Raw genomic sequence first — 22520 nt, 5'->3', positions numbered from 1 at the left:
ACTGTGTTCCTTGAACCACTCCATCACACTCTTGGCCTTATGACACATCACATTACCTTCTTGAAAAAATGCCACTGCCGTCGGAAAACATGATCGTCATGAAGGGGTGTACGTGATCTGCAGCCAGCGCACAATACTTCTTGGCCGTTATGGTACCTTGCATGAGCACCACCGGAGCCATGGACCCCCACGTGAATGTTTCCCAGAGCATAATGGAGTCGCCACCAGCTTATCTTCGCCGCGTAGTACAGGTGTCAAACACGTCGTATTCGCACCTTCCCATCGGCATGATGAAGAAGGTATCGGGATTCATCAGACCATGCAGCTCTTTGGCACTGCACCAACGTCCCGTCCCGATGGTGACGTGCCTATTTCAGTCATAGCTGCCGCGTCGTGGCGTTATCATTGGCACATGCAAGGCTCGTCGGCTGCAGAGACCCATCGTTAAGAGTTTTCGCCGGATTTGGGTTCAGACACACTTGTACTCTGCCCAGTGTTAAAGTCTGACGTTAGTTCCGCCACATTTCGCCGCATGTCCTTTTTTACCAGTCTGCGCAGCCCATGATGTCCTACATCTGTAATGAGTGGTAGCCGCCCAACCCCACGACGTCTGGACTAGGTTTCATCTTGGTTTCGCCACGTTTTGAAGACACTCACCACAGTACGCCTCGAGAACCCGACAAGCAGTGCAGTTTCCGAAATGCTCGTGCCGAACCTCTGGGCCATCGCAATCTGTCCTCGATCAAACTCAGATCGCGCGCCTTCTCCATTTTACCATTTTACACGCGGACACTCACTCATACTACATGCACTGAGTGTGTGTCTGACTAGCAGTCACTACTCGACAGGTGAAGTTGCTGTCGCCTGGACGGGTTTATATCAATAGTAGGTTGGTGGTCATAATGTTCTGGCTGATTAATGTGTTACACAGGCTGGCGTAAACATTTACAGAGACCAGTATCACATGGAAATTGAGGCCGACAGACATTCTGAAACTGGATTCAGGGACGAATTATCTTCTAGAAACTGTGTTTCGTTCTTTTGATTGATTTTTTTTTGGACCAGTCTAATTTGTTGGGCGATTCAGTAAATCTGTAGTTCCATCGACACTGAACCTTTTTATTCAGATATTCGCGATTGCTGTCTTCAGGGAAAAACACATACAAGGAGGGGATAGAGGGTGGAGAGAGAGAGAGCTGGGGAAAGAGAGAGAGAGAGAGAGAGAGAGAGAGAGAGAGAGAGAGAGAGAGAGAGAGAGAGAGAGAGAGAGAGGGGGGGGGGGAGAGGGGGGGTCAGTAGTTTGGTTGTGAAGTCCTGTCAGAACGACTATATAGGGTTATTTGGTACCACATACCTACACAATGTGGCTGTTAAACCCTCAAGATATATGGAAGGTCCCTGCATCACTCTGGATGATTTATTCCAGCAGATCCTCCATCCGTTCAGCAAGAACACTAACGTCTCACAACGTGTGATCATTGGCCTGTAGGTCGTAAAGCTTGTAACTGCCAATATTACTACACACATCAAAAAATGTTTTGCATCACCTAGGTTCTGAGAGTTCCACATCCTGTACAGAAAATTGGAACAGAGAGCAACATAATCATTTCCGCCCTTTTTACTGATCATGAAAACCACACAATGCATGTTGTACCACCATACAGCGAGAACTTCAGAGGTGGTGGTGGTGGTGGTGCAGATCGCTGTACACACCGGTACCTCTAATACCCAGTAGCACGCCCTCTTACATTGATGCATGCCTGTATTCGTCGTGGCATACTACCCACAAGTTCATAATGGCACTGTTGGTCCAGATTGTCCCACTCCTGAATGGCGATTCGCCGTTGATCCCTCATTGGTTGGTGGGTCACGTTGTCCATAAACAGTCCTTTTCAATCTATCCCAGGCATGTTGGATAGGGTTCATGTCTGGAGAACATGCTGGCCACTGTAGCCGAGCGATGTCGTTAACCTGAAGGAAGTAATTCGCAAGATGTGCACGATGGGGGCGTGAATTGTCGTCCATGAAGACGAATGCCTCGCCAATATGCTTTCGATATGGTTGCACTATCAGTCGGAGGATGGCATTCACGTATCGTACAGCCGTCGGCCCCACATAATTCCACCCCAAAACAGCAGAGAACCTCCACCTTGCTGCACTCGCTGGACAGTGTATCTAAGGCGTTTAGACAGACCAGGTTGCCTCCAAACGCGTCTCCGACGATTGTCTGATTGAAGGCATATGCGACACTCATCCGTGAAGAGAACGTGATGCCAATCCTGAGCGGTCCATTCGGCATGTTGTTGGGCTCACCTGTACCGCGCTGCATGGTGTCGTGGTTGAAAAAATGGACCTCGCCATGGACGTCGGGAGTGAAGCTGTGCATCAGGCAGCCCATTGCGCCTAGTTTGAGTCGTGACACGACGTCCTGTGGCTGCACGAAAAGCATTATTCCACATGGTGACGTTGCTGTCGGGGTTCCCCCGGGCCAGAATCCGTAGGTAGTCGTCATCCACTGCAGTAGTAGCCCGTGGGTGGCCTGAGCGAGGCATGTCATCGACAGTTCCTGTCTCTCTGTACCCCCTCCATGTCTGAACAACATCGCTTTGGTTCACTCCGCGACGCCTGGACACTTTCCTTGTTGAAAGCCCTTCCTGGCCAAAAGTAATAATGCAAACTCGATCGAACCGCAGTATCGATCGTCTAGGCATGGTTGAACTACAGATAACATGAGCCGTGTACCTCCTTCCTGGTGGAATAACTGGAACTGATCGGCTGTCGGACCCACTTCGTCTAATAGGCGCTGCTCATGCGTGGTTGTTTACATCTTTGGGCGTGAGAAGGTATTTCACTATCAGCGTTCACAAAATATATTTCTATTGTTACTTAAAAGCTGTAATTGTGTTTTCCATAACTAGATAGGTAAACTGTTTGCAAAAAGAGTACTTCAAACACTCGTAACTTCGGCTAACGCTCCTATAACACACGTATAGCTTCGTCTTACTTCTAGTCTGTGACGTCACCAGAGCATCAGCCTCTATCAGAGCGTTTTCGATCACGTGACCAGATATTGATATTTAATGATTTTTAAACTCTAATTACATAAAATTAACATTTTTTTAAAAAATATTGACCGCAAATGATGTTTAAATGTTCTAATAATCAGAGTATCAACAACACGAACCATCTTCTTAATATAGGAAAATAGCCTATTCCTAGGCAATGTTGCGCAACACGTCGTAGAGTGGAAGTGTTGGCAGACATGAAATTGAGAGGCGTATAGCACGACGCGGCGCAGTGCGTATTTTTGTAACTTAACTGGTTCAAATGGGACCGCGAAATTGCAACGCAACGCGACGCGACTGGGACGCGACACGCGCCTGCGCCAGGTCGCACGGCGTTGCCCTTTGCGCCGTGTAAAAGGCTTCGTCGGTTTTCTTGTACATATATGTCTACATGATTACTCTGCTCCGCTCGGGATTAGCAGAGCGGTCTTAGGCGCTGCAGTCATGGACTGTGCGGCTGGTCCCGGCGGAGGTTCGAGTCTTGCCTCGGGCATGGGTGTGTGTGTTTGTCCTTAGGGAGGATAATTTAGGTTAAGTAGTGTGTAAGCTTAGGGACTGATGACCTTAACTGTTAAGTCCCATAAGATTTTCACAAACATTTCAACATTTGATTACTCTGCACTTCACAGTTAATTGCCTGGCAAATGATTCATCGACCCACCTTCAAGTTATTTCTCTACCGTTACACTCTCAAACGGCGCGCGAGGAAAATGAGCGCTAGGCTAATTCCACACTAGGCGATTTTCTCCCCTCGATAATAATCGCGGCTGAAATAGTCGCCTAGGATACCACACCTCAAACGATTACAATCGCGGCGGATGAAGTCCCGCCGACGAAAGCGGGTGCTGCACTAGCGCCAAAAATCGGCGCCTTCTGCGGTTGTGTTGCAGCTAGCCATGAGAGACCACGCATGATGACCTGCCATTCAAAACTAAGATATTTAGCTGCAGTAGCGGTATATGTAGGTCGACGTCGCAGAAGGCATAACCGCCAACAAAAATAGTAGATTCATCCAATTATTATGAATCGTCCAAGTGAAGGAAAGTTTGTGTTATGACGCAAGAAACTTAGAAGTTATAGGGAGAAATTCTTTGATTATTACCAGATGACAGTAGCATCTTTCGACTTACTGCTCTCAAATACAGAAACTAACTTACAAAAGAAGGATACCAAGTTACGTGACTGCGTTGGCGTGGAAGAAAAACTTGCAGTAACATTGACGTACGTTTTTTATTTAAATAGAGTAAGTAATTTATGGACATGAACATACACTTAACATGACGTTAACATAAACTAGGTTACATTACAAGTTCATTTCAGCTGCCTAATCACTTATAATATTCTTCAAATGACAAGATCGAGTCTTCATCTGGCAGACCAATAACTGGTGAGAAATAAGTGATTAGACTCTCAGGTGTAGGGCTTTGTGAGCTTGTCAATGTCGACGTACCTGACGGTGCAGTATTTATGGAGTCAGTATTAGTGCTGCTCTCTATAGTCTTTAGGCTGTAAGATTTTATTAATTGTAATGTTTGTATTTGAAAGTCTGTTCAATCGTCGGTAGTCATTTCTTTTAAGTAAGACAAAAGATATGTCAAAAACAACTCATCAGGATACTTTTGTGGTACAGCACAAAAAAAATTGAACTATGTGTCAAAACTGTATCAACCCTCTTTCAAATGGATCCTGAAGTTTCCTTTTATTGCTCCAGCGGTGGAAGGCTTAGAGCTGGACTGTTAGGTGGCGGTGCACTGTCTTATGATACTTTTCGGCTTCATCATCCTCAACAATAGAGGCAACACTCATATTTCCTGAGGTCCTGAAGTTAAAAGAAACATTTTTGGAAAAACCCGCATGTGCCTTTATACTGTGCAAATGAGTTTGATGTGATAAGTATGTAGCAAGTCGGTATTGAGTAGGTAATTAACTACCATATCCATTGTAAATATATTTAAATGTTACAAAATTGCAGAAGAAAGTTTTTACTTACTGCCTCCATGGCTTCTTGCAGGAAAGACATCTGCCTTTAGTGGACATATGTTTTTTTTTTTTTTTGTAGTCGTTGCGCTGCCACTCTTTTTATTTCCTTATAATATTCTTTTAGGCTGCGACTGTATGCATCACGCATATTTTTCCACCGTTTTTGTACTTCTTTTCCTGTAGGAACGTTAAAAAAATTATTCTTACACCTGCTCATTAGAATTAATAAATTTCCATCAACCTGATATTGTGTTTTATGCTCTACTTATTTATAACAGGTATCTTGGAACGGGATGCCTCATGAAGTCTCTGCAATATGAGTTTTTACTTGTACTAGTCCACTCAACTATTGCATCTATAATGGAAGATACATGCAGAGAAATTTGGAACTGCGTACACCAAAGTACATACCAATGCCAACGAAAAAGGACTTACAAAAATAGCTCTGAATTTTGAGAAAACTACAAATTTTCCTTACTGCATAGCTGCCATTGACGGTAAGCACGTGCGGTTGGTGAAGCCCTGGAATAGTGGAAGTAATTTTTTTTATTGGAACACGTGAGGCAATACTGACCTTACAACTTACCTTGGAAGAAAGATTAAGGAAAGGCAAACCTACGTTACTAGCATTTGTAGACTTAGAGAAAGCTTTTGATAATGTTGACTGGAATGCTCTGTTTCAAATTCTAAAGGTGGCATGGGTAAAATACAGGGAGCGAAAGGCTATTTATAATTTATACAGAAACCAGATGGCAATTTCAAGAGTCGAGGGACATGAAGGGGAAGCAGTGGTTGGGATGGGAGTGAGACAGGGATGTGGGCTCTCCCCAATGTTATTCAATCTGCATATTGAACAAGCAGTAAAGAAAACAAAAGAAAAATTCGGAGTAGGTATTAAAACCCATGGAGAAAAAAATAAAAACTTTGAGGTTCGCCGATGACATTGTAATTCTGTCAGAGACAGCAAAGGACTTGGATGAGCAGTTAAATAGAATGGACAGTGTCTTGAAAGGAGGATATAAGATGAACATCAACAAAAGCAAAACAAGGATAATGGAATGTAGTCGAATGAAGTCAGGTGATGCTGAGGGAATTAGATCAGGAAATGAGACACTTAAATTAGTAAAGGAGTTTTGCTATTTGGGGAGCAAAATAACTGATGATGGTTGAAGTAGAGAAGGTACAGAATGTAGACCGGCAATGGCAAGGAAAGCATTTCTGAAGAAGAGAAATTTGTTAACTTAGAGTATTGATTTAAGTGTCGGGAAGTAGTTTCTGAAAGTATTTGTGTGGAATGTAGCCATGTATGGAAGTGAAACATGGACGATAAATAGTTTAGACAGGAAGAGAATAGAAGCTTTCGAAATGTGGTGCTACAGAAGAATGCTGAAGATTAGGTGGAAGTGAAACATGGACGATAAATAGTTTGGACCAGAAGAGAATAGAAGCTTTCGAAATGTGGTGCTACAGAAGATTGCTGAAGATCAGATGGGTAGATCACTTAACTTATGAGGAGGGATCACAAATTTAGCATTCGAGGGCAGCGTAGAGGTTAAAAGTCGTAGAGGGAGACCAAGAGATGAATACACTAAGCAGATTCAGAAGGATGTAGTTCGCAGTAAGTACTGGGAGATGAAGAAGCTTGCACATGTCGTAAAACTTTGCAAGCACTTATATACATGTATGTACGTATATCTTCTTACCTGCTGCATTTTGTGCTTTCAGTGATTACGAGTTCCACTTCCAGGCTCCTACAACATCTACACACACCTTCCCTCATGCTTCTGTCTTCAGCAGAATCTTGCGATTATATGTTTTAGAGGCAGGGATATTCTGGACCTCAATTATTATCAGTTCACTGTCCAAATGATCCATTGGAACAACATTTACAGAGTTTTCGGACAGTGCCACACACAGAACTGAGAGCAGTATCATTGTGGCTGCTGCCAGGCTGGTGATAATAACAGTCTAGTGTGGCAGTGATGCCGACGATTATTGCCGCGCCAAAAATAGTCCCGGGCCCATTCGACAGCGACAGTCGCGCGCGGAAACATAATGGAACGACAATTTCAGCTCAGTGTGACACCTTCCGCATGCAACATGGATTCCATTTACGGCGAGACAAAAATCGTTCACGTTTAGCGGAGAAAATCGCCTACTGATGCATTAGCCTAAGTTTGTGTGCGAGCTCTGATTTATCTTATTTCATCGTGATGATCATATCTTTTTATATAGGCGGGCTCCAGCAGAATATATTCGCAGTCGGAGGAGAAAGTTGGTGATTTGAATTCCACGAGAAGACTCTGCCGCAACGAAAAACACCTTTGTTTTAATGATTGGCACCCCAACTCAGGTATCATATGTGTGGTACTCTCTCCCATATATCGCGATAATACGAAACAAGGTGCCGTTTCTGAACGGTTTAGATATCCTTCGTCAGTCTCACCGCACAGCAATACTCCGAAAGACGTCGGAAAATCGTGGTGTAAACAGTCTCTTTGATACATCTGTTGCGTTTCCTATGTATTCTGCCAATAAGTCGCAATTTCTGGTTTGCTTTTCCCGCAAAATTGTCTGTATGACCTTTCCAATTCAAGTTTTTGCTTTTGCTGTTAAACATCACTTATCAAGATGTGGCCAACTGACTGTAGATTTTCATGTGACATCATGTTCGTGGGATGTTAGTAATACCAAATATAAAAATCGCAACAGGAAGAGGATGGCTATCGAAGAGCTGGCAAAAAAAAGTATCAGTGAGTGATATAAAAAAAGAATCTTGCTTCTTACCCTTTCGGGTCGAAAGTAAATTACAACCGAAACAAATCCCTCTGCAACTAGTATACGTTTCCTCTTTCGATTTACTTCGGTATTTACTATCATCAATGGACAAGCAGAAATCCCAAAATGGTCAGCCATATTTAGCAGATATCTAGGAAAAAGGCACATATCATTCAAATGTGTACACGAGACGAAGTACGTGGACTGGCTATAAACACTACTGGCCATTAAAGTTTTTACACCAGGAAGATCACGTGCTACAGACGCGAAATTTAACCGACAGGAAGAAGATGCCGTGATATGCAAATGATTAGCTTTTCAGAGCATTCACACAAGGCTGGCACCGGTGGTGACACCTACAACGTGCTGACATGAGGAGAGTTTCCAACCGATTTCTCATACACAAACAGCAGTTGACCGGCGTTGCCTGGTGAAACGTTGTTGTAGTGCCTCATGTAAGGAAAAATGCGTACCATCACGTTTCCGACTTTGATAACGGTCGGATCATAGCCTATCGCGATTGCGGTTTATCGTACCACGACATTGCTGCTCGCGTTGGTCGAGATCCAATGACTGTAAGCAGAATATTGAATCCGTCGGTTCAAGAGGGTAATACGGAACGCCGTGCTGGATCCCAACAGCCTCGCATCACTAGCAGTCGAGACGACAGGCATCTTATTCGCATGGCTGTAACGGATCGTGCAGCCACGTCTCCATCCCTGTGCCAACAGATGGGGACGTTTGCAAGACAACAACCATCTGCACGAACAGTTCGACGACGTTTGCACCAGCATGGACTATCAGCTCGGAGACATTGGCTGCGATTGCCCTTGACGCATCACAGACAGGAGCTCCTGCGATGGTGTACTCAATGACGAACCTGGGTGCATGAATGGCAGAAAGTCATTTTTTCGGATGAATCCAGATTCTGTTTACAGCATCATGATGGTCGCATCTGTGTTTGACGACATCGCGGTGAACGCGCATTTGAAGCGTGTATTCGTCATCGCCATACTGGCGTATCAACCGGCGTGGTGGTATGGGGTGCCATTGGTTACACGTCACGGTCACCTCTTGTTATCATTGACGGCACTTTGAACAGTGGACGTTATATTTCAGATGTGTTAAGACTCGTGGCCCTACCCTTCATTCAGTCCCTGCGAAACCCTACATTTCAGCAGGATAATGTACGACCGCATGTTGCAGGTCCTGTGAGGGCCTTTCTGGATACAGAAAATGTTCGACTGCTGCCCTGGCCAGCACATTCTCCAAATCTCTCACCAACTGAAAACGTCTGGTCAATGGTGGCCGAGCAACTGGCTTGTCACAATACGCTAGTCACTACTCTTGATGAACTGTGGTATCGTGTTGAAGCTGCATGGGCAGCTGTACCTGTACACGCCATCCTAGCTCTGTTTGACTCTATGCCCAGGTGTATCAAGGCCGTTATTACGACCATAGGTGGTTATTCTGGGTACTGATTTCTCAGGATCTATGCACCCAAATTGCGTGAAAATGTACTCACATGTCAGTTCTAGTATAATATATTTGTCTAATGTACACCTGCATTTCTTCTTGGTGTAGCAATTTTAATGGCCAGTAGTGTACATTGTCTGGCTACATGTCTATAGACAATCGCTCGATTTTTTGTGCAAGTGTGTAGGCCTACTTGCACTTAGAGGGGTCGAATTGCGGATGTGACAGAATATCTGAAATGAGTTATCAAGTTTCGACACGCCCAAGGCCACTTCGTGAACGAAGTTGCCCGATATGTTTGGGCACCGTTCAACATGTCTACAAGACTGGTGTATCACTTGTGGCCACGTAAGATGGTGCAAGAACAGAGGTCACAAAAACCTACTAACCAAGGATCGAAGAAGATTGCACGCCTCGTTAGCGACAGTCGGTTGCAAAGTCGACAGGAATTGCTGCTATCATTGGATCCAGGTACACATCAACTTACTAGTAAATATTGCAAAAGAAATTGCTTGTAATAGATATTTTGAGTCTGATACATCCTCACAGTGGCACATGAAGTTCCACATCTTCTGTGGGTCAAACAATACATAAACTCTAGAGTACTTGACTGGAGGAGTGTAGTGTGGTTCTACAAAACGTGATTTTTGCTTCTTCTAAAATTGTCGAAGGCATAGAATGCTCCAACAGCCCAATGACGCGTTTATCCCACTGTGTGTGGAGGATGAAGCTCAGGCAGGAGGTTGTTGTATGACATTTTGGGGAGTGTTTTTCGTGAGGTGAATGGAGCCCAAATTTGGAAAAGTAATAAGAGTTAAGGGAGACATTAAAACTAAGAGGTTTGCCAATGATATAATTATGTCAGTGGCAGCAAAGGGCTGGGAAGAACAGCTGAATGGAATAAATAGCATCTGGAAAGAAAGATATAAGATGAACATCAACAAAAGTAAAAAAAGTTTACCCTAATGGAATGTTGTAGTATTAAATAAGGCAATGATTATGGAATTAAATTAGGTGCATGTGGAATCAAGTTAGGAAATAAGACACAGAAAGTATCGTAGTAGATGAGATTTGCTGTTTAGTCACCATAACTGATAATAACTGAAGCATAGACGATATAAAATGCAGACTGACAATAACAAGAAAAATATTTTTCAAAGAGAGAAATTTGATGACATTTAATATAAACTTAGGCAATGGCCTTGCCACAGTGGTGACACCGATTCCTGTCAGATTACCGAAGTGCTGTCAAGTTGGACTGGCAGTTTGATGGGTAACTATCCAGTCTGCCGAGTGCTTTTGCCAAGCAGGATGCACTCAGCCCTTGTGAGGCTAACTGAGGAGCTACTTGACTTAGAAGTAGTGGCTCTGGTCTCTTAAACTGACATACAGCCATAGAGTGACGTGCTGACCAGATGCCACTCCATATCAGCATCCAGTAATACCTGTGGGCTGAGGATGACACGGCGGCCAGACGGTACTATTGGGCCTTCATGACAAGTTCATGCACGGTTTAGAATATACACTTAAGTATGTATACATATATGGAGTCTGTTCTTTCAGACACCAGACTTGAACTCTTACAGGAATTGGCAAAATGCTGCAAGTAATGTGGATAATGTGTAAGGGCCTCTACATTAGTAGTGTGTGGATAAGTTGAGAATTTGGTTGCAACAGAAGGAATGCTATGGTAGTGCTTGCAGTTAAAATGACCACTGTGTACAGGTGGCTTAGTAGTCAGAGCAACTGTCTAGTAAGCATGAGACCCAGGTTCGAATCCCGGTCCAACACAAATTTTCAACTTTTCCCATTGATTTCAATCAGTGCCGACTCACAGCCAATGCCTGTAATTCCTTCTTGTCTCAATAAAAAAAATTAAGTGTTAGGAAGTGTTTCCTGAAGGTATTTGTCTGAAGTTGCCTTGAAATGTCAGAAAAGAAGAGAATAGAAACTTCTGAAATTTGGTGCTGCAGTAGAATAGGTTCTTGAGATTATGAGAGCAGGTCAGAAACCAATTGAATCTCTGATAGAACTGGGGAAAAATTAAATTTGTGATATATGTTGACTACAAGAGCAAGCAGGTGGAAATGTAGGTTGAAATTAAGAAGAGACTTGCACAGGATTGATTAGTGTAGAGAACTGCCTCTTTAGACTGGGTGGGCAGTTTATTGTTAGGCAGGATGCAGCCTGTCACCTTGATGGAGAGCCATTGACAGATGTAAAAGTAACTCAAGATGTCCTCAGGAAAGTGTACTGTGATCTTCGTTGTTTCTATTGTACATTAATGACCTGTTAGACAACATGAATAGCAACCTCATGCCTCCTGCAAATGATGCTGTTATTTACACTTTGAAAAAAAAATTGTAATATTTGATTTGAGCTTGATAATGTTTCCCAGTGGTGCAAAGCTTCGTAACTTGCTGTAAATGTACAGTAAAATAAAATTATTCATTTTACAAAATGAAAGGTGTAGTAATCTATGACTACAATACCAAGGATTTACATAGTTATGACTATTTAACTCATATAATTACCTGGGTGCATCAATTTGTAGGAATATGAAATGGAATGATCATATAGGCTCAATAGCTGGTAAATCAGGTGGCAGACTGTGGTCCACTGACAGGATACTGGGAAAATTCAGTCAGTCTACAAAGGAGACTGCTTATGAATCACTTGTGTGTTCTGTCTTAGAATATTGCAGAAGTGTGTAGGATCCAAACAAAATTGGACTCACAGGGAATATCAAATGAATACAAAGAAGGGCATCATGAATATTCACAGATTTTCTTGATGTGTGGGAGAGCACCACAAAAGTGTTGATAAACCTGAACTGGCAGAATGCTGAAGATAGAAGCAAATTATACCACAAAAGCTTACTTCCTGAATTTCAAGATACAGCATAAAGTGAAGAATATAGATCTGCCCTTGATTTACCCCTCCCCCCTCCTCTCCCCTCCTACATCATACACCTATAGGAACCATGGAAATAAAGTTACATGCATTAAAACACGCAAACAGGAATTTAGGCAGTCATTCTTCCTGCACTCCATATACAAATGGAACAGGAAGAAACAGTAACATGGGGCACAATGAGTAGTAGTTTCTCTCATGTACTTCAGTAGTTTACAGAGTGTTAATGTATAGATCTTATTAGTTTTATCACTGGCTCCAATAGTACTTGTAAACAGTGTATTCTTTTGACTCAATACATTTGTTTTCTGTTCATATTAATATTTAACAGGTGCAAACACAATAAAATTATAGGATTGTGAGAAGTTTGTCTATGCTTTCTGTGTGTTGATAATGATTCCTGACTTGGCTAAGCCCCTTGGTTGTGTACGTCATGATACCAAAATGCAAAAGTTAAAATATTATGCAATAGTGGGCACAACAGGATCATCAGTTTTATCTAGTTTAAATGACAGAAAGCAATATGTACCAGTTCTGTATCAACTACACAGCAATATGTGCTCAGAATTTGTAGCAGTCAGACATGGCATATCACAAGGTTCGATTTTTGGTCGTCTACTATCTCTGATATATGATGTTCCACTTACAGTTTGAGAAGATACAAATTTTGTACATTTTGCAAATGATCTGAGTATTGGAATAAAAAATTGTACCAATCCCCTTACTGAAAAGGCATCTAATGAAATATTTGAAAATATCAACAGATGGTTCAAAGCAAATGGATTATCATTTAATTTTGACAAGACTCAGTACATACAGCTCAGTACCTCTCAGAGAACTCCAAAAGCTATAAAAATAGAGCCCCCAAACAGTGGAAGGCGATAAATAAGAAGTGGTAATTTTTGCGTGTACAGAATGACCATTTGAGATGATTGGAAAACCAACTGCATAGAATTAAATGCCTTGGTTCAGCTGTGTTTACTGTATACATAATTATTGCCTGACTGGATCCTCACCTGGTGTGGAGCTGGCTGTTCTATAGCACATATTGAACAAAGGTTACCTCAGTGCTCCATTGGGCAAAGAGAACTTGTGAACTTGTAAGTTAACAAGCCTGTTCCTCTGAACCAAGACACAGTTCTATGGTGAGAGATAAAAGATTCTTTAAAAAGATTGTATTTTGTCATGACAAACGAACTTAAATTAAATACCAGATTAGAGCTCTTTTGTATGTAATTCTTTGCAGTGTGTAGGAACTCATTGTGTTCAAGACTAAAAGCATGAATACCTCCTGCTAATAGCCACCATTTTGAACATATATGAAAACAGAACACATCTGGTTGCACTTGGTACAGGCACCATGCTAGTAGTGGTTCCAGTGGGAGCAAACAGTAATTATCAGAGTACAATGATGATACCTCATAGTGTATTTGTAGTAGACTGTGCATCAAACTCCACTGTGATGAAAATTTTTTTATTGTTATCAATGTTGTATTTATGGCATTGCAAAACAGCATTTCCATTATTTTTAGAATGACAATTTAAGTTAATTTTTTATGGAATGTACTACCATTTTATCATTTTATGTGTATATGGTGGGAGGGGGAGGGGCATTGATTACACATTGGTCTGAGAAATATTTATATGATAGCTGTAGCCGATTCGTCATGTATATACAACTCCACATCTAACTACTTTATTCACTGTGAAACTCTGTGTATTTAAAAATGTAATGATGATAGAAAACACACTAAACAATTCTCAATTTTATAAAAATTATTTTTTTGCTGTTTCTGGTTTTGGACATTAATCAATCTTTGGTTAGCAGTCCAAACTACATAATATTCTTAATGCAGAGAAAAGGAGACACTGTACAATGTAATGCATTAGATATATTGTGGGAAGTAGGCTATGTTAACTCGGTGTGGGACTACACCTGAGACCAGCCTCCCCACCCCCACCCTTATCTTTTTCTTTTCTTTTTTAAAAAAATAAGCATTGCTGGTTTCGTCTTTTGCTATCTCTGTACATGCAAATGTCATATACATTGGTACTAGTTCCATCCAAAATATCATTCTTCCAGTAGATACTTTTATACATTTATGACTGTAATTTTCTTTATAGTTGATTGTAATGAAGAAGCCATGCCCCAGATACGAGAAAGAACTTCAGCAGATGTATAACTCACCAGAAATACAAAAAATTAATGAAGAAAACTCTGAGCTGTATAAATATTTGTCTAAACACACAGGAAAATCCATTCAGAGCATCCTGGATGTTGAATATCTGTACAATACTCTGGAAATTGAGGTACGTTCAGAAAATGCTCCTTTTAATTAACTCATAAATTAAATCTATAACTGATAATAAAACATGAATATTCTGTTTGTATATAGAATTTGAATGGTCATATCATGAAACAGGTTTCAGGAATAGGCTACATTCACATACATGCCACAGTTAAATAACAGAGGTTTAGAAACAAATAAATTTCAGCGCAATAAAAACAGAGTAAAACAGCAATATCTTATAAAGGTATTAAAAGGCACAAAAATAGTTTAAGTATATGAATGCTTGCCATGACATAAACAAAACACCGTACCAGATCACAAGCAAATGTAGAGAGTAAATAGCCTAATTCAAAATGTGCTAACTGGAACTTGGACCCAGATCAGTGCCTTTTATGAGTAATGCTCCTAAAAAGTGAGATATCTAAACACATCTCATGGGCTGCATCAGTTGGCAAAGATCATAATTCAAGTACCAGGCTAGCACCTACTTTTCATCTAGCAAGGAGTTTTGTAACAGTCTTCACTTCATTGTAGAGTGAAATATTCTTTAAAGTTTAGTCGATAGCTGCTAAAGATTTGCAACAATCTTCTCCTCCTCTCTTGTGTGGCTCTGTACTTATGGGGTGCAACCCAGGTCATGGTTTGGCAATTATTTTTATTTTTACTTTGTGGTCAGATGCCCTATCTCCTGCCAAAATCATCTCATCTGAAAGAAATGCTGTGTGTAGTACCTGTTCTGTGACTTGTGTGAAATTTGCTCTATATACCATATCCTGTTTAAACTGTTTGTCTTTAATTTTGTCTGATGTGGACACTGGAGACCAGCCCAGCATATGCATAGAAAAGGGTGACAAACTGACTAAAAGCCTCACTAATCAGGGAGAGGTACCAAAACAAAGGCTACTAATCTAGTGCATGGACACAGTACATGTCTGGCTGACCTGTTGTCTCATAAGCTAATGTGCTGCAACTTATGCTATATGAAAGGTTAAAGATATACAACAATGTGTTCTAGAATTTAATTCCCTTGAAGAAAGCCATTACAATAAATAACCTCCACATCAAGACAACCTGCAACTTGGGGTAAGGTGTTCTGAGATTTTTAACAGAATGCAGAAGTAATTGAGAAGAGAGAAACTTAATTTTTCAAGACATGTGTTTACCGTAGTAAACAAAAGTTGGCCCACTCAGCTAGCTGCACTGATTCCCAGATGGAAAGGTGTGCCAGTCCCCGGCATGAATCTGCCCGGTAGATTAGTGTGGAGGTCTGGTGTGCCAGCCACCCTGTGGATGGTGTTAAGGTGGTTTTTCAGCTGCCTTGGTGCATGCAGACTGGTTACCCTAACTGTGCCTCAGTTAAACTATGTCAGCAATCGCTGCGCAAACACTGTCTCCACACATGTGTACATCATAATTACTCTACCATGCAAACATTTGGGGTTACTCTACTGGGGGCCGAACCACACAATAACCCTGGGTTCAGTGTGGGGTGGCGGTGGGTTGGGTAGACTGCTGTGGTCTGTTGTGGGCTTGTGAACCACTGAGGGCTGCAACAGGAAGAAGCCTCTCTGTTGTTTCTGTGCCCCGGTTCAAGACACTAAATAAATAAATGAAGAAATATAAACAAACAAAAGTTTAAGTTGTTGATACTACAGCCAAACTGTGAACATACGTTCCAGTCTAAATAAGTAATCACTTGTCTTTGTTGGCCACCAGATTAAACTACAGTGTTCTAAGCTCACTAAAAGATTCAACTGTGATAATACACTGGAGTGACTTCTAAGTTGTCAAATAATTACTGGGTATTAGTGCAATAAGTACTTCGGGCATACATAAATGTTAATGAAAAATAGTGCTTTCCACATTCACTGACTACTACCTCAAACAACTACTGGAACAGACTATATGAATGGTAAATATTTCATATATATTTCTGATAAGTAGGTCTCACATTATAGGCATTATTAACAAGAAAACAAAGTTTAGTCATCATATTGCCATTTTAGTAAGAATTCTTACTAAATGTCTGAAATAAATTTGCAAGAAAAGTGTATTTTGAAAATGTTTGATTTAGTAGATTATTAAACATTAAATTGCATAGAATAAGATCATAAATTAAATTTCACACAGTCCCTTCAAAATTAAATAAGAAAATTTATCTTGAATTTAACATAAAATTTAAACTTACCAGTTAAGATTCTTTGGGCAGATTCTTCCCACATATAGGTGTAAATCACACACCTTGGTTTTGTACTAAGCATAACAGAATTTCAAACTTTTATTCTACCATTCATGGATCAGTTTGGTGGTAAAATAGAGGACAACAAATGTAAATTTTGAAAGTTAAATTCAGTATTTAAAGGTGGATATAAGTTCCCTTCATGTTGGAAGGCAGTTGTGAAACTAAATGAAGCAACTGGACAGTATGGCATTCCTCTCATGTTTTGAACTGATTATCCAGTTACATGTGAGTGAAAGACATTATACATTACCCTCTTGCATTTTAAGGGTGACAGACAATCCTAAAAAGTTTTAATCCTATGTTAAATTGGTAAACATATCAAACCCACCATGCCAAATACTCAGTGACCATAATGACACTGAAACAGAAGGTGACAGCGAGAAGGTCAAAATACTAAATTACTTCTTCCAAAATTGCATCACTGCAGAAAATTTCTCTGCAGTTCCTCTTTTCAGTTGTTGCACTAATCCTAAAATAGCATATATCAAAATAAGTGACTGTGATATAGAAAAACAACTGAAAGTACTCAAGAGAAGGGAAGGTAACTGGGCCTGATGTAATAGCTTAACAATTCTACATAGCATATTGAACACCACATTCTCTTCTTGTAGTAGCAGCCTACCATAGGTCACTAGAGGAACAAAGTGTTTCAATTTTGTTGTTGTTGTCTTCATTCCAGAGACTGGTTTGATGCATCTCTCCCTGCTACTCTATCCTGAGCAAGCTTCTTCATCTCCCAGTACCTACTGCAACCTACATCCTTCTGAATCTGTTTAGTGTATTCATCTCTTGGTCTCCCTCTACGATTTTTACCCTCCACACTGCCCTCCAATACTAAATTGGTGATCCCTTCATGCCTCAGAATATGCCCTACCAACCGATCCCTTCTTCTAATCAAGTTGTGCCACAAATTTCTCTTCTCTCCAACTCTATTCAATACCTCCTCATTAGTTATGTGATCTATCCATCTAATATTCAGCATTCTGCTGTAGCACAACATTTCAAAAGTTTCTATTCTCTCCTTGTCTAAACTACTTATCGTCCACATTTCACTTCCATACATGGCTACACTCCATACAAATACTTTCAGAAACAACTTCCTCATGCTTAAATCTATACTCGATATTAACAAATTTCTCTTCTTCAGAAATGCTTTACTTGCCATTGCCAGTCTGCATTTAATATCCTCTCTACTTTGACCATCATCAGTAATTTTGCTTCCCAACTAGCAAAACTCATTTACTACTTTAAGTGCCTCATTTTGTAATCTAATTCCCTCGGCATCACCCAATTTAATTCGACTACATTCCATTATCATCGTTTTGCTTTAGTTGATGTACATCTTATATCCACCTTTCAAGACACTGTCGATTCTGTTCAGCTGCTCTTTGAGGTCCTTTGCCGTCTCTGGCAGAATTACAGTGAACCTCAAAGTTTTTATTTCTTCTCCATAGATTTTAATTCCTACTCCAATTTTTTCTTTTGTTTCCTTTACTGCTTGCTCAATATACTGATTGAATAACATTGCGGAGAGCCTATACAACCCTGTCTCACTCCCTTCCCAACCACTGCTTCCCTTTCATGCCCCTCAAGTCTTGTAACTGCCATCTGATTTCTGAACAAATTGTAAATAGCCTTTTGCTCCTTGTACTTTATCGCTGCCACCTTCAGAATTTGAAAGAGAGTATTCCAGTCAACAATGTCAAAAGCTTTCTCTAAGTCTACAAATGCTAGAAGTGTAGGTTTGCCTTTTCTTAATCTATTTTCTAAGATAAGTTGTAGGGTCAGTATTGCCACATGTGTTCCAACATTTCTACAGAATCCAAACTGATCTTCCCTGAGATAGGCTTCTACCAGTTTTTCCACTTGTCTGTAAAGAATTCATGTTAATATTTTGCAGCTGTGGCTTATTAAACCTATAGTTCAGTAATTTTCACATCTGCCAACACATGCTTTCTTTGGGATTGGAATTATAATATTCTTCTTGAAGTCTGAGTGTATTTCACGTGTGTCACACATCTTGCTCACCAGATGGTAGAGTTTTGTCAGGACTGGATCTTCACTATGGAGGGTTAAATCAGACTTTGGCACAGAAGGGGGTAAATTATGCTGCCACAAAAGTCTTTGGTCACCTACCAAACAGCATCAAAAGCCTGACAGATAGTCAACCAACATTTAAAAATAAATTAAAAGAATTTCTAGATGACAACTCCTTCGACTCATTGGCTGAATTTTTAGATATAAATTAAGGGAGGGGAAAAAACTAACTTAAGCATTAGTGTCATGCAATATTTTGTGAAATGTAATATCTTGTACAGACATCTTTCATTAACCTGACACGTTCCACATTATTACGAAGTGTCATATTCATGATCTATGGAACAAGTATTAATCTAATCAAATCTAAGGCTGTCAGCAGTTCTAATGGAATGTTGTCTACTCCCAGGACCTTGTTTAGACTTTGGTCTGTCAGTGCTCTGTTAATTCTTCGCGCAATATCATATCTCATATTTTATCTTCATCTACATTATCTTCCATTTCTATCATATTGTCCTCAAGAACATCACCCTTACATAAACCCCCTAGATACTCCATCCACCTTTCTGCTTTCCCTTCTTTGCTTATAACTAGGGTTCCATCTGAGCTCTTGATATTCATGCAAGTGGTTCTCTTTCCTCCAAAGGTCTCTTTAATTTTCCTGTAGGCACTATCTATCTTATCCCTAGTGAGCCTCCACATCCGTAAATTTGCCCTCTAGCCATCCCTGCTTAGCCATTTTGCACTTCATGTTGATCTCATTTTTGAGATGTTTGTATTCCTTTTGGCTGGTTCATTTACAGCATTTTTTTTATATTTTCTCCTTTAATCAATTAAATTCAATATCTCTTCTGTTACCCAAGGATTTCTATTAGCCCTTGTCTCTTTACCTACTTGATCCCCTGCTACCTTCACTATTTCATCTCTGAAAGCTACTCATTCTTCTTCTACTGCATTTCTTCCCCCAGTCTTGTCAATCATTCCCTAATGCCCTCCCCGAAGCTCTCTACAAGCTCTGGTTCTTTCGGTTTATCCAGGTCCTATCTCCTCCAATTCCCACCTTTTTGCAGATGCTTCATTTTTAATCTACAGTTCATAACCAATAGATTGTGGTCAGCGTCCTCATCTGCCCCTGGAAATGTCTTACAATTTAAAACCTGGTTCCTGAATCTCTGTCTTACCATTACATAATCTATTTGATACCCTCTAATATCTCCAGGCCTCTTCCATGTGTTTCAAATGATTGTAAAAATGTCCAGGTCATTTACATTTTCAAGAATCTTTAGCTAAAAAATGCACACAACTATGGGCTTATACTGCTGATGTCAGTTCATTGTAGAATTTCAGAACACATTTCAGGGTTGCCTATTATGACTTTTCTGGAGATCAAAAATCTGTTCTGTAGCCATCAACATGAATTCTACAAATGTGTATCATGTGAAGCACAGCTGACTGTGTTCATTCATGAGACACAGAAGATAGTTGACACTGCTCATGTTGATGTGGTATTCCTAGACTTCTAGAGGCTGTTAGGTACAACAATATTATGAAAAGGATATGTTGCTACTCACAACACAAATGACACATTGAGTTTCAGACAGGTGCAATGAAAAGATTGTTACACATTGAGCTTGTGGCCAAAGCCTTCTTGAGAAAAGAGAGAAAACAAAACAAAGCACACCTCCTGCACACATAGCCTCTATCAGCGGCTGCTCTGACAAGAATGGCCAGAGACAATGGTCATGTGTACTTCAGATGTGCTTGCTTGTGTGACTGTGCATGTGTTTTCTTTTATTTCCTGAAGAAGACTTTGGCCAAATGCTCTGTGTGTAACAGTTATTTATTGAGGCTGTCTGCAACTTAGCTTGTCATCTTTACATTGAGTAGCACACTTTCCTTTTCATAATATTGCTGATATTCCAATCTGGACTCTCCACTGTTAGGTCTTTCATACAGTTACTCACTGTTCTCTAATTTTAAAAAAATGTGAGTGCACACGCTATCAGACCAGCTTTGTGACTGAAATGTAAATGGAGTGAAATCTTCTGACATGAAAGTAACTTCAGTCATACTCCAGCAGAGTGATACAGGACCAGCACTGATACATAAACAATCTAGCTGATATTCATTAGTTTGTGGATGATACTGTGGTATGTAGAGAAGTCATAAGACTATAAAATTGTGGCAAAATTCAGGCAGAAGATTTGTCGATGATCAACATTTAGTGCAGGGACCAGCAGTTGACCTTCAGCATAAATAGATGTAATACACTGCACATAAGTTGATGGAAATATCAATTGTTGTGTGATTACATGATTGTTCAGTACTCACTGGTAATGGTAACATACTTTAAGAATGTGGTAGTGAGCATACAGAGTGATTCAAAGTGGAACAATTACATAAAACCAATTGTAGGAAAGCAGATGCCAGTCTGAGATTCATTGGAAGAATCCGCAGGAAGTGTGATCCACCCATGGAGGTGATATCGTATGGAAGTAGCCTACAAAACCCTCATTTGGGCTGATTCTTGGGAATTGCTCATTAGTTTGGGACCCTAAACAGAATGAGTTGATAGAGAAGATCAAAATAATAGTAGGACAATTCATTTTGTAAGTACTCTTGTGCATCAATTTTGTGATTTACTTTAAAAATTCCAAGAGTATGCATTTCTAGAAGAGTCTAATAATACACTGATTCTTCCTACATACATATTGTGGAAAGAACATTAAGGAAAATTAGATTCCAAAACACATGGAGGTGTACCAACAGCTGTCATTCCCATGCACCATTTGTGACTGGAACAGAAAATGGAGGAAGTGACAGTGGTACACAAAACATCCTCCACCACGCATTGGAAGGTGGTTTTTGGAGTATAGATATAGATATATTAGGTCAGTGCATAACTTCGTAGTGCTTCTTTTTCCCATAAGTTTAGTAGACACAACAGATACACACAACAGGGACTTTAGTCAATAATAATATATTATTCTTCACTATTTACAACAGTCTGTCACCCATGGGGTAACTTTTCAATTCTGTGCCTGTAAAAATCATGTGATTTTGAGGCAAAGAACCTGTTTAGCCATGTTTGTAGCGCATTTTCATCCAGAAAGGAAGTTCTTTGAAGGTTGTTTGATAGAAATCAGAAAAGGTGAATATCTCGGGTATGAGATAATGTGGGTGTGGAATGATTTCCCAACCTGACTCCTTAATAGTGTTTTTTGTCAGTCTAGCAGTATGTGGGCAAGTTTTATCATGGAGTAGCATTATTTAATGCAGTCTTCCAGTATTCCTGGTTGCTGTTCTTTGATTGTGTCTGCAAGACATGTTAGTTGTTGACAATAAATGTCAGCACTGACACTGATGGTTACATTTTAGGGAAGCAATCTGTAGTACACCACACCATCAGCGTTCCAGCAGGTGCGTAATATTATCTTTTGTAGATGCATGCAGGTCATAGTATGGAGAACTGCTGCGCTGTTTGGGCTGCACCATTCCTTTATTTTTTTTATGTTAGCAACAAGATAAAATTTCTTGTCGCTAGTAACAATATAGAGTAGGAATGGTTGCTGTTGTTTGTGAGCCAGTTGATGATGAGCAAGTAGAGATGCACATACGGCCGCTGCTGATCTAAATGATTTTGGCTTAGAGTATGCGGTACCCACACACATGATTTTTGGACCTTCTCCATTGCATGCAAATGTTGTATGATGGTGGAATCACCACAGTTAATCACAT

The 22520-nt window shown here is 40.4% G+C and overlaps 1 protein-coding gene across 1 annotated transcript in view; it reads left to right on the top strand.

The window, feature by feature from the left end:
• Window positions 1-22520, top strand: part of LOC126299272 (lysosomal acid phosphatase-like) — a 154345-nt gene that overhangs the window by 99818 nt on the left and 32007 nt on the right. Inside the window, exon 4 of the mRNA XM_049991056.1 lies at window positions 14337-14522. Coding sequence (XP_049847013.1) covers window positions 14337-14522 — 186 coding nt within the window. The remainder of the gene's footprint in view (window positions 1-14336; window positions 14523-22520) is intronic.

This window comes from Schistocerca gregaria, chromosome X (assembly GCF_023897955.1).
Source record: "Schistocerca gregaria isolate iqSchGreg1 chromosome X, iqSchGreg1.2, whole genome shotgun sequence".
In the NCBI taxonomy this organism is placed as follows: domain Eukaryota; kingdom Metazoa; phylum Arthropoda; class Insecta; order Orthoptera; family Acrididae; genus Schistocerca; species Schistocerca gregaria.
This window is presented reverse-complemented; position numbering and strand designations above follow the sequence as displayed.